Below are 13267 nucleotides of genomic sequence, written 5' to 3'. Positions count from 1 at the left end.
TGTCCATTTGGAGTACAATAAGACAAATTAATACAAATCAAAATAATATGACAGCAGCATCACATAATTTGTGTACACTGATGTAGTAACAGATTTAATTTAGTGCAGCTTTTGAGAAGTCTTTTGTATTTCAATTTATACAGCTGCTATCCAGGACTAAGCTGGCCAATCTCTCAGTCTGAGTATTTTGCCCAATTCTCTTTTATTTCTGCTGACTAGCTGAATAAATGCTTCATCTTTGGCACACCTTGATTTTCTTTTCTAAAAATGAGAGGTATATGAAAGAAACAGAAGATGTTCAGCTAATTAAAATAAAAGTAGAAGGGAAGGTCTTTAAGCTCTCCAAAGGCAGAGAGATATCAAGAGAAACAACGTGCTTTGTCCATAGCACTGATATTTCTTATGAATAACTTTTTAAAATTAAATATTTTACAGTTGTAAACAGGGATATTAAACTGAAGAGTAGCTGCTAAATTTGGCAACAGTGGATTTTAGGTGATCTTGGCAGAAGCCTTCTCAGTAGAAGTCTGATCATAGTGGGTTGGAAAGTGAACAGGATGTGAGAGTAGCCACAGATAGTGAAGATGGCTCAAGTTCAAGTGATTTGGCTGTAGAGAGAAGGAGGGAGGGCATATATCCCATAACTTTGGGGTCCAGGAGATTTTGTTCTCATTGACTGATTGATTGATTGATTGTGTGTGTGCGTGCGTGTGTGGTGTGTTTTAAAGATGGTAAAAGCTGGGTGTAGTAGTACATGCCTGTAACCCCAGTAACTCTGGAGGTTGAGGCAGGAGAGCTGCCTGGGCAATTTAGTGAGACACTTTCTCAAAATAAAAATCTTAAAAGGGGTGGGAGTATAGTTCAGTGGTAGAGTGCTTACCTAGTGTGTTTGAGGCCCTGGGTTCAATCCTCAGCACTGAGAAAAAAACCCCATAATAATAACATTAATAATAATAAGCATCTACTACATACCAGGTGCCACTTATTGCAGAAAACACTATAGACAAAAATTCCTTACATCTAAGAGCATATATTCTACAATAGAAACAGAATAAAAAGGTAAATAATAGAATATATGTCATTTAATATAACTTAACCTAGTGGTTTTTTGTCTGACATTTAAAAATGGGTATTTTATCATTTTATTTTTCTGGTGCTTGAGATTGAAGATGATATCAGTTGGGTGCCCAGTTGGGGTCCTGGTTTTTGGTGTCCCTAACAGTAAATTGAGTAAGACATATACAAGTTATAGGAAGAGCATAGATTTATTGATGAAGGTATACTTGGTAAAGTAGAGCAGAATGAGCCAAGTGAGAGAAAGTGGCTCAAGGCCCTGATATCTGGGCAAGTTTTGTCTTATATGCTGAGCTGTGCCTCCTCCTCCTCCCCACAGACTTTACTGAGTATCTCGCCCTATTTGTTCCCATTGGTTACGTTTTTGGTACTTTGTGAAGGATCAGATGATTTTATCTGTGGAGCTTTGTCTCTGTGTCTTTTCTGTTCCATTGGTCTATATGTCTGCTTTTATGCCAGTACCATGCAGTTTTTGTTGCTATAGCTCTACAGTATAACTTTGAAGTCAGATATTGTGATGCCTCCAGCATTGCTTTTTTGGCTTAGAATTGCTTTGGCTATTCTGGGTCTTTTATTCTTACAAATGAATTTTTAAGACTGTTTTTCTAGTTTTGCAAAGAATGTCTTTTTTTAAAAAATATTTTGTAGTTGTAGGTGGACAGAATATCTTTATTTTATTTATTTATTTTTATGTGTTGCTGAGAATTGAACCCAGTGTCACCCATGCTAGGCAAGTGCTTTACCACTGAGCTACAACCCCAGCCCTCATTGGTGGGGATTGAATTGAATCTGTTTATTGATTTTTGTTGTATCTGCCTCTGCCATTTTGACATCCCTAAACTACTTCCTCAAACCCAGGGCATTACACATGCTAAACATGTTACCAGAGTCCTAGGCCAGAGGGCTGACTCTGGGGATCCAATAAATTCTGTCTGACCACATGCCCCAGAAACCAAACAGAAATGATAATAGTAGAAAAGCATGAAAGGAACTTTAAATAGTGTAACTACGTCTGAAGGACAAGGAGACCCATGTCTTCAAGGGACTGACAATGATTTTGAGGTTTTATAGAAAGGGGAATGAATTTGAGGGTTAGGGGGTTTGCACAGCTGGAGGCTTTTCACAGTTGCCAAGGCAAGAGGTCTGTCCATGATTATCACAGGATTGGTCTTGCAGGGCCTTGTCCCAACAAAGTTGCCTGGGTTGAGGGGTAGCTTTGATTAATCACAAGATATTTATTGGATCAGAATTTGTTTCTGGAATTCAAGGTGACCAGGAGCAAAGAAGATGGATACAAAATGGAGGCAGAGATGGCAAGTCTTTAATTATGCTTTTAGCCACCCATCAAACATTTGCAGGCAAAAGTGAAGAGTCTAAGTCCTTGTTACAAGCACATGCTCTACCACTGAGCAATACTTGCAGCCCCTAAAAATACTTGTGTGTGTGTGTGTGTGTGTATGTTTTAGTAGGGATGCCCATGTCTTCACACTTGCTAGGCAAGTGCTCTACCACAGAGCTATATCCCTAACCCTTTAAAAACATTTTTATCTTGAAACAGGGTCTTGCTAAATTGTCCAGGCTGGCCTCAAACTTGTAATTCTCCTGCCTCAGCCTCCTTAGCAGCTGGGATGACAGCTGTGTGCCACCATGCCCAGCCCCTACCCCCAAAATATGTATAAATATATGTGTGTGCATCATATATAGAAAGATTCTTTTTTCTTTCTTTCATGGTGCTGGGAATTGAACCCAGGGTTGTTCTACCATTGAGCTATATCCCTCACTGTTTAAGTTTTTATTTTGAGATAGCATGTCACTAAATTGCGCAGGTTGGTCTGAGCTTGTATCTTCGTGCCTCAGCCTTCTAAGGAGCTAGAATTAGAGGTGTGTGCCACCATGTCCAGCCAGCCAGAGTCTTTTTTTTTTTTTTTTTTTTGGTACCAGGGATTGAAACTGGGCACTTAACCACCGAGCCACATCCCCAGCCAGTTTTTTTATTTTTTATTTTGAGACAGGGTTTCACTAAGTTGCTCAGGGCCTCTCTAAATTACTGAGTCTGGCTTTGAACTTGTGATCCTTCTTTCTGCCTCAGCCCCCCAAGCTGCTGAGATAACAGGTGTGTGCCAGCATGTCCAGTTCAGCCAGAATCTTAATATATTATTGTTCCAAAGTTTTGTCATTCTACCCTTATTTAAAAAAAAAATTTTGATATTCTCCATTATATGTGGTAGGTACTGAGTCACTTCTTGTATCATAAGTGCATTTTGGAAAGCAGAAAGAGAATAATCTTGAATTTAAGTTGAGCCTGTTTTATGGATTCCTTGAACTCCAGAATGAAAATACTCTGTGTCACGGGATCACTGCCAGGTTTGATGGTTCTCTAGGAGGACTCACAAGATGAAGTCATGCCTCATGGCTATAACTTATTTATTATAGCAACAGCATAGGAAGCACAGTGAGCTAAGGGTAAAGGTACACGGAGGAAAGGCTGAAAGATGTCAGGCAACAAGCTTCTAAAAATCCTCTTCCAGTTGAATTACATGGAACATGCTTACCACCTCCAACAACTAATGGTGTCAGCAGAAAAGAAATGTTATATTCAAGGGAAGGTCATTACAGATATTGTTTTTTTATTGGGGCGTGATCACATAGGTACCTCTGCTTAGCATGTGCCAAAATTCCATAAGGATAGAAGGAAACTAGGTGTTCAGCATAAACTATAAAAATTTAGGCATGGTGAATCACTCTTGCCATTTCTGGGAACAGTGAGAACTTTCTTGGAATTTAAGTAAGATCCAAGGGCCAATATTGTGAATAGGTCTTTGGACAGCAGTCTCAGGCCTGCTGTGTTAACCCTTTTCTGCAGTGTTTGTACTTTTTTTTTTTAATTTTTTATTGTTGGTTGTTCAAAACATTACAAATTTCTTGACATATCATATTCCACACTTTGATTCAAGTTTGTACTTAATGTGATCTTAAAAGGTGGGAGAGTGGCCTTAGGGGCTCTTGGGAAATGGTAGTGGTGTGGGTATACACATGAGGGAGATGTGAAGTGGGTGGGACTTTGTGTACCTCTCTTCTGAATTTTCCTTTTTTGGGGGAGTTACTGGGGATTGAACCCAGGGGTGCTTTACGACTGAGCTACATCCCCAGTCTTTTTATTTTGAGACAGGGTCTTTGCTAAATTCCTCAAGGTTCCTATAAATTGCTGAGGTTGGCTTTGAACTTGCAATCCTCCTGACTCAATCTCCCTAGTTGCTGGGATTATAGATGTTTGGCCAATTAAGGTCCTTATGTCACAGGAAAGCAGGGAGCTAAAACTCCAAACCTTGGTTTTTATGTTCTGATGAAAGAAGATTTAAAGTCAGACACCAAAAGTCATGCAAGAGAACTTTATTAGAAATGAAAGTGAGGTAAAAATAAAAGTGAGGCTTAAGCAAAAAGCACTCTCAAGGGAGAGAGTGGACTGTCTCCAAGCAGAGAACAACAAAAGAGACAGTGCTGCCCCCAATTTTATTACTGTTTGATGTTTACCAGAAGAACTGGGGACCACCTTCTATATACTCTTTGCCAGTTAGGTGTTCAACTCCTTCACCACTTCAGGTGGAGTTTTTAAGTGGTAAAGAACCTCTGGGTTCAATTCCCAGTAATATGTCTGCCTGTTTTCCTTCTATGTGTCTACACAGCTTGGTGCTGGAAGCATAGCTGAGTGGTACAAGTGTGCAGTCTTTTTTTTTTTTAAGAGAGAGAGAGAGAGAGAGAGAGAGAGAGAGAGAGAGAGAATTTTTTAATGTTTATTTTTTAGTTATTGGCAGACACAACATCTTTGTTTGTGTTTGTATGTGGTGCTGAGGATTGAACCTGGGCCGCACGCATGCGAGGCGAGCGCGCTACCGCTTGAGCCACATCCCCAGCCCAAGTGTGCAGTCTTAACATGTGTGAGAGGCCCTTGGTTCATCTCCAGCACCAACTAAATAAATGAATTAATTAAAAATAGAGAGGGAGCTACCTTAGCCACTAAACCTGCCCCAGATAAGGAATGAAATTATGATTGAATTTGACCTCAGCTGGTTGTTTTCTTACCCAGGAGAAGATTAAAGAAAGGATCAGACTACCACCCTGCTTTGAAGCCTGTCTTGTGTGTAACTTCTGTTTCCTTCTGTAAAGGTTATGGAAAAGGGAAGAAATCTCATAAGGGCTGAAATCAATATAACATCTAAGTGTTGTGTTGTTTTGAACAGAGAATAATGGGGCTGTAGAAAACCCTTTGAGATTCATCTCCAAGTTTCTTTGTGGTGCTTAAGCACCAGAAGTAACTAGACCTAGCTCAAAAAGAGTACCACCTGCTTCTAGGGAAGAGCTCTGGAATTTAGGTGGCTGGTTTAATAGCACACAGGCAAAGTAGAGGCCCTATAGCAGATTAGGTTTTCTAGAAAAGTAGTTACAAGTATAGTTTATGGTTTTTGAATGTATTTTTTTTTTCAAAAATGAGCAATTGTAAGTACTTATTTTTTAAAATTTATTTTGTATTATTTTAATCAAAATGGCAATTATAAAAACTGCTCAAATAGATCCAGAATTTTTTTGGTATTGAGGATTGAACCTGGGGGTGCTTTACCACTGAGCTATATCCCCAGCCCTTTTTATTTTTCATTGAGACAGGCCTTGCTAAATTGTTGAGGCTGGCCTTGAACTTGTGATTCTTCTGCCTCAGCCTCCTGAAAAGTTGGGATTATGTACACTGTGCCTGCCTTTAGATATAGTTTAACAACTTAAAAGTTTTATATATATATATATATATATATATATATATATATGGAGAGAGAGAGAGAGAGCGAGAGGGCGCTCTATGAAATATCCTCATTTAAGAAAGTCTAAAATTTTACATATGTTTTTGTTTATAGCGTATATGGTACAGCTGCCTGAGAGTGTGACCCCATCTGCTGCTGCTTCCAAGGCCTGTTTGAAAGCTTTGGCTGTTTGTCATGGACCTCTGGATCACTATGACTTTCTGATCAAAGCTCATGAGCTAAAGGATGATGAACATCAAAGAAGAGTGATCCAATGTTTGCAGAAATTACATGAGGACCTTAGAGGATACAGCATAGAGGCAGAAGGTCTTTTTTCAAAGGTGAGGTTTATGTAACATTAAAGATGGAACAGTTTCAAGTGTAACCATTTTATAAAATGGATTCAGTGCAATGAGGCATAATGAAACAGCTTGAGAATTTCCTACAGATCCTTTAAACAAACTCTATTAGATCCCTGACCTCTTGATGTCCTGTAGCTGTCTTTTTGCCTTTAGGGATTTAAACAGCTTTCTAATTAGATTGTTAAAAAGTGCATTCCAATCTAAAGGAAAACTTCTATACAATTCCAAACTTTCCCTTTTCTTTAGTTCAGGCCTCACCTGGGATCAGCAATGGAGAAGGGGGAGTGATTTGTTTTTTCCCCTTTCCTCCTCCTTTCTCTAGAGTCAGAAAGAGAGGGATGAAAGATTAGAGGAAAATAACCATCTTAGTTGCCCATCAGCTGTTGGCTTTTGGTTGATAGATGCTGACTTGCTAGCTCTTTTTGAAAGGGCTCATTGGTCCTGGATTACCTCCATACTGCTGTATTCTTTGAGCTCTTAGGGCTCTGGGGAAACACCTCAAACCTTTGTATTCTACTGGGACCTTTTCCCCTTGTACTTAACCTTCTTGGGTAGGGTCTTGTTAGGATAGCTCTCACTGGATCACCTTTAATGGTGTCCACTTAGGTCACAAGAAGCATATCATCTTGTTTCTCCAACCCCTATTGCATAGAGAGCTTTATTTACCCTTCTGCCTTTGGACTGCAGGCAAGAAGCAGGTACCAGGTTGTCCTTGTCCTGTACATATTCCTGAAGACACATGTCAAGTTCTTTCATGAACTCTTCCACACTGTGCTTTGGTAGCTGTCTGTAGATTTCCTCACCTAAGCAAACATTCATCTGGGGAGGGGGGATGCCCACCTCATTTTGTACTCAATCCTAATCTCTTCGGGTATTTCATTTGTGAACCTCCCACGCTTGGCATGAGGGAAATACCATAGCATTACTAACCCAGCTTAAAAACTTTCTGCCTTGATCATTCTGTTCAGTTCTACTTTGGTTTTAGAGCTGCTTTTGCCATTTTTTTTTTAGGTCTTTCCTGGCAGGGCACAGTGGCCTACACCTGTAATTTTAGCTCCTCAGGAGACTGAGCCAGGGGAATTGCAAGTTTGAGGCCAGTGTTGACAATTTAGTGAGATTCTGACTCAAAATAACAAATAAAAAGAGCTCAGGTTGTAGTGTGGTAGAGCAACTCTGGGTTCAATCTCCAATACTGCTGGGGAAAAAAACACAAAGATTTGACCTTTCTTACATACCATGCAGGGCTTTTCCTATGAGCTTGGAAGTTTCCCTCAGGAGTAGACTGAGAATGTGGCAAACACCATGATTGACCAGTCCAGCACAATGATTATAGGATATAATGATAAATTATCTTTTTTTAAAAAATTTTTTATTGTTGGCTGTTCAAAACATTACATAGTTCTTGATATATCATATTTCACAATTTGATTCAAGTGGGTTATGAGCTCCCATTTTTACCCCATATACAGATTGCAGAATCACATCAGTTACACATCCATTGATTTACATATTGCCATACTAGTGTCTGTTGTATTCTGCTGCCTTTCCTATCCTCTACTATCCCCCCTCCCCTCCCCTCTTCTCTCTCTGCCCCCTCTACTGACATTCCTTTGTCCCCTTTATATTATTTTTCCCCTTCCCCTCACTTCCTCTTGTATGTACTTTTGTATAACTCTGAGGGTCTCCTTCCATTTCCATGCATTTTCCCTTCTCTCTCCCTTTCCCTCCCACCTCTCATCCCTGTTTAATGTTAATCTTCTTCTCATGCTCTTCGACCCTACTCTGTTCTTAGTTACTCTCCTTATATCAAAGAAGACATTTGGCATTTGTTTTTTAGGGATTGGCTAGCTTCACTTAGCATAATCTGCTCTAATGCCATCCATTTCCCTATAAATTCTATGATTTTGTCATTTTTTAATGCAGAGTAATACTCCATTGTGTATAAATGCCACATTTTTTAATCCATTCATCCATTGAAGGGCATCTAGGTTGGTTCCACAGTCTAGCTATTGTGAATTGTGCTGCTATGAACATGAATGTAGCAGTGTCCCTGTAGCATGCTCTTTTTAGGTCTTTAGGGAATAGACCGAGAAGGGGAATAGCTGGGTCAAATGGTGGCTCCATTCCCAGCTTTCCAAGAAATCTCCATACTGCTTTCCAAATTGGCTGCACCAATTTGCAGTCCCACCAGCAATGTACAAGTGTACCCTTTTCCCCACATCCTCGCCAGCACTTGTTGTTGTTTGACTTCATAATGGCTGCCAATCTTACTGGAGTGAGATGGTATCTTAGGGTGGTTTTGATTTGCATTTCTCTGACTGCTAGAGATGGTGAGCATTTTTTCATGTACTTGTTGATTGATTGTATGTCCTCCTCTGAGAAGTGTCTGTTCAGGTCCTTGGCCCATTTGTTGATTGGGTTATTTGTTCTCTTATTGTCTAATTTTTTGAGTTCTTTGTATACTCTGGATATTAGGGCTCTATCTGAAGTGTGAGGAGTAAAGATTTGTTCCCAGGATGTAGGCTCTCTATTTACCTCTCTTATTGTATCTTTTGCTGAGAAAAAACTTTTTAGTTTGAGTAAGTCCCATTTGTTGATTCTAGTTATTAACTTTTGTGCTATGGGTGTCCTATTGAGGAATTTGGAGCCCGACCCCACCGACTGTAGATCGTAGCCAACTTTTTCTTCTATCAGACGGCGTGTCTCTGATTTGATATCAAGCTCCTTGATCCATTTTGAATTAACTTTTGTGCATGGCGAGAGAAAGGGATTCAGTTTCATTTTGTTGCATATGGATTTCCAGTTTTCCCAGCACCATTTGAAATTATCTTTTTTGATGATGAACCTTTGTTTTCTTATACTTTCATAAGTTTGTTTATAAGTAAGAAAAGAACTTAACATAGATTGCTCATGTTTTACGTATCATATGGAATACAGGGAGTCTTCCAAATAAAATAAAAACTTGGTAATAATGGCATAGCCCAGGAAAAACATGTTTTACTTACCTGAAATTTTTTGGTATATGAGAATTCAGTTGCTTTTAAGAATTCTGTATCATGTTCTATTTCTTGTCCGTTTTGGAAATACATTTCTTTTAATTCTTTTTTTATTTTTAAATTGTAGATGGATATAATACCTTTATTTTGTTTATTTGTTTTTACCTGGTGCTGAGGATAGAATCCATTGCCTCACACATGCTAGACAGATCCTCTATCACTGAGCTACAACCCTGGCCCCTGGAAGTACATTTCTTTTATTCTCCTTTCCTACTCTGTAGCATCCCTAGGGCTTATTTTATATTGGTTAGTGAACTTCCATCCAAGTAACCTTTGATCATTAATATAGTTTGAATCTAGAATGTCCCCCAGAGGCCCATGTGTTAAAGCCTTGTCCCCTAAAAGGGGGATATCCTAGCCTCTTCTTTTTTTCTCTTTTGCTTTGTTGCCATGGTATAACTAGACTCCCTCAGAGTTATACTCCTGCCATGAGGTACTCTGCCACCACAGACCCAAAGCAATGGGGTCAATCAGTCAAGGACTGAAATCTTACAAACTGTGAGCCAAAGTAAACATTTCCTCTTTTTGAGTTTATTGATCTCAAGTATTTCCTTAAAGTAATAGGAAGTTGACTATAGTCATTACCTTATCAATTCAACAATGATAATTTTTTTTCCTTTAAATTGATTAGCTCTTTTAGGTATATTCTCCTATACTTCTACCTTTGATTTCTTTTTTTTTTTCTTTCTACTTTTGACTTCTGACTTGTGTATAATGGGCCAGTCTAGTCAGTAACTCTTTTTTTAAATTATTTTTTTAAAATATTTTTTTAGTTATACATGGGCACAATATCTTTATTTTGTTTATTTATTTTTATGTGGTGCTGAGGATCCAACCTAGGGTCTCACACGTGCGAGGCGAGCGCTCCACCACTGAGCCACAACCCCAGCCCCAATAACTCTGGTTTTATTGTGTAGTTTAAGCTTATATAAATGGAAGATTTGATATGTCAGCTAGAGTTTCAAGTTTTATTAATGAAAGGTCACATTTGTTAAATCCTAGTGCATATATAAATAAATGTTTAGCAGTTATAGCAGCATCTTTGTGATAGTGTTTGTCCTGTAGTTTATGAAGCACCCCAAATCTTTAAAACATTGAAAAAGACCTAAATATCCAATATAATTTGAGAAAACCACATATATAAAACTTTAATTTTTGATGATTGTAAACATGACACAGACCATTTCTTTTGAAATTAAACAAGTATTTTCCAGTTATTCAGAAGATAAATTTGGGCTATTAGGTTTTCTTCCTCCCTCCCTCTCTTCCTTCATTCCTTTCCTTTTACCCCTTGTAGTGATTGAACCCAGAGGTACTACATCCCCATCCCTTTTTACATTTTTTTATTTTGAGGCAGGATCTTTCTAAGTTGCTGAAGCTGCTTCAAAAGGCTATCTTCCCATCTCAGCCTCCTGAGTTGCCCAGATTGGGGTGTGGCTATTAGATTTTCTAGTAATAGAAGAACTTTATTTGTAGTATTCTTAATTCCGGTAAGATTTATGATTTTACAAACTTTGATTTTGGTTTTAATGTAGATGTTTAAACATTCATTATGGTGGACTTATTTTTTCCCCATGATAGTCCTAAGAAACTTTTTATAAGCTTAAGCTATTGAAACAAAATATATCTCCTTCACAAAATGCTGGATTTATAATTAATTAGAAAAGTTCATTGCAAAATATTAGGCTGCCTTTACCTATCTACATAACAATGTTTTCTCTAGTAAACATTTGAAGAAGTTATGAGCAGATGACTATGCCATATGAGCAACAAACTGTGAAGAACAAACATTTATGGACACTTTTGTTATCAAATAAAACATACAGCCAGGTTAATCTGACACATTTAATGTATGCATAATTGTTATTGTGCTGTGAGGTAATTAGGCATAAATGGTAAGTAGTTCATGTAAATCACTATAATTAGAATTACTTTTACACAGCCAAATCAAGCATTTCTAGAGTCAGGGAGGGAGGAATTAAATGGAGTATGGAGCTACTCTGCAAATCTCTATTTCCATTAATCAGGGGTATGCAAGCAGCCAGATCTTTTCATCTCTTTTACCTCATAGTATATTTGTAAGGAAGTGAAATTGGGGGTCAAACTACAGTCACAAATCATATGTCAATGTTTTGGTCAAAGATGAACTGTATGTACAACAGTGGTCTCAAAAGGTAATAAACTAATACTTGAGTGATGCTGTAGTGCACTGTGATGATGTTGGTGTAAACAAACTCACTATGCTGCTAATTGTATAGAAGTATAGCACACCCGGGTGTGGTGGCACACACCTATAATACCGGTAGCTTGGGAGGCTGAGGCAGGAGAATTGCAAGTTCAAAGCCAGCCTCAGCAGACCCTAAATTTAGCCAGACCCTAAACAACTTAGTGAGGCTCTGCTTCTAAATAAATAATAAAAAGGGCTGGGGATGTAGCTCAGTGGTAACTCCCCTCTCCATGGATTCAATATCCAGTACCAAAAAGAAAACTAACTAAATAAAAATAGAGCATGTACAATTATGATTGAACCCAGAGGTGCTACATCCCCATAATGCTGGATCATGAGAAAGAACTATTACTGATTTTCTATATTATACTGTGCTTTTTATTGTTTAGAGTTCTCTCCTACTTAAAAAAAATAGTTTACTAATAAAGCAGCATGCCATGTTTCAGTGTCAACAGTCTCATACATTTCATGTTTACTGAGTCTCTTGATCACATCAAGAGGCATGTTGAGTGATTGACCTTTATCTTCTGGGTTTGTATAAGAATTCTCTCTGATAATCACAGCAATGAAATCACCCATGATACATTTCCTAAATTGAATCTCCTTTGTCAAGCAATACATGATTGTTTATTGCTTTTTGAGAACTAATATATTCCACCCATTTAAATTCTGAAATTTGAGAACAGAGTGCAATGGACCTGTTTCAGACTCCAGAATAATCAATCATTGTATTCAATCACATCTTAAGTTTTGTCATGGTTCCAAAAGGTGAAATTGTGCCATCAACATAGATGAGAATATCTTTAATAAGTGTGCCCTCCCTTTCTTCTTTCCTCCCTCCCTTCCTTCTTCCCTCCCTCCCTACCTCCCTTTTTTTCTTTTTTTGGTGGAAATTGAACTCAGGAGCATTCTACCTGAGTTATATAACCAGCCCTTTTTTAAAAATATATTTTTATTTATTTTAATTAGTTATGCATGACAGTAGAATGCATTTTGACACATCAAACATAAATGGAGTATAAATTCTCATTCATCTGGTTGTACATGATGTAGATTTACACGTCATAAAATCGTATATGGACATAGTGTAATAATGTCCAATTCATTATACTATCATTCGTACACCCATACAACCTCCCCTTCCTTCAATCCCCTTTGTCTATTAAAAAATCCCTCTATTCTCCCCCTCCTATTGTGAATTAGCATCTGCGTATCAGAGAAAACATCTGGCCTTTGGTTCTTTAGGATTGGCTTATTTCACAAAGCATAATATTCTCCAGTTCCATCCATTTACCAAAATGCCATAATTTCATTCTTCTTTAAGGCTGAGCAATAGTCCATTGTGTATATATATCACAGTTTCTTTATGTGGAGGGGCACCTAGATTGGTTCCATAGTTTAGCTTTTGTGAGTTGAGCTGTTATAAACATTGATGTGGCAGCATCACTGCCGTATGCTGATTTTAAGTCCTTTGGGTATAAACCAAGGAGTGAGTGGGATAGCTCGGTCAAATAGTGGTTCCATTCCAAGTTTTCTTAGGAATCTCCATACTGATTTCCATAGTGGTTGTACCATTTCACAGTCCCACCAGCAATGTATGATTGTAACTTTGGCCCCACATCCTCACCAACATTTATTGTTGCTTGTCTTCTCTATGATTGCCACTCTAACTGGAGTGAGATGGAATCTCAGTGTAGTTTTGATTTGCATTTCTCAAATTGCTAGAGATGTTGAACATTTTTTCTTATGTTTATTAATTGA

General features: G+C 38.2%; 1 protein-coding gene across 2 annotated transcripts in view; it reads left to right on the top strand.

Annotated features, from left to right (window-relative positions):
- The window catches only part of Afg1l (AFG1 like ATPase), a 210852-nt gene that overhangs the window by 30343 nt on the left and 167242 nt on the right, over window positions 1-13267 (top strand). For both annotated transcript variants that reach the window (XM_046430410.2, XM_046430414.2), the window contains exon 2: window positions 5976-6202. In XM_046430410.2, the coding sequence (XP_046286366.1) occupies window positions 5976-6202 (227 nt within the window). The remainder of the gene's footprint in view (window positions 1-5975; window positions 6203-13267) is intronic.

Source organism: Marmota monax, unplaced genomic scaffold (assembly GCF_021218885.2).
Source record: "Marmota monax isolate L192 unplaced genomic scaffold, Marmota_monax_Labrador192_F-V1.1 WCK01_AAM20220418_F8-fsc00013, whole genome shotgun sequence".
Taxonomy (NCBI): domain Eukaryota; kingdom Metazoa; phylum Chordata; class Mammalia; order Rodentia; family Sciuridae; genus Marmota; species Marmota monax.
Note: the sequence above shows the minus strand (reverse complement) of the source record. Positions and strands in the feature narration are given on the sequence as shown.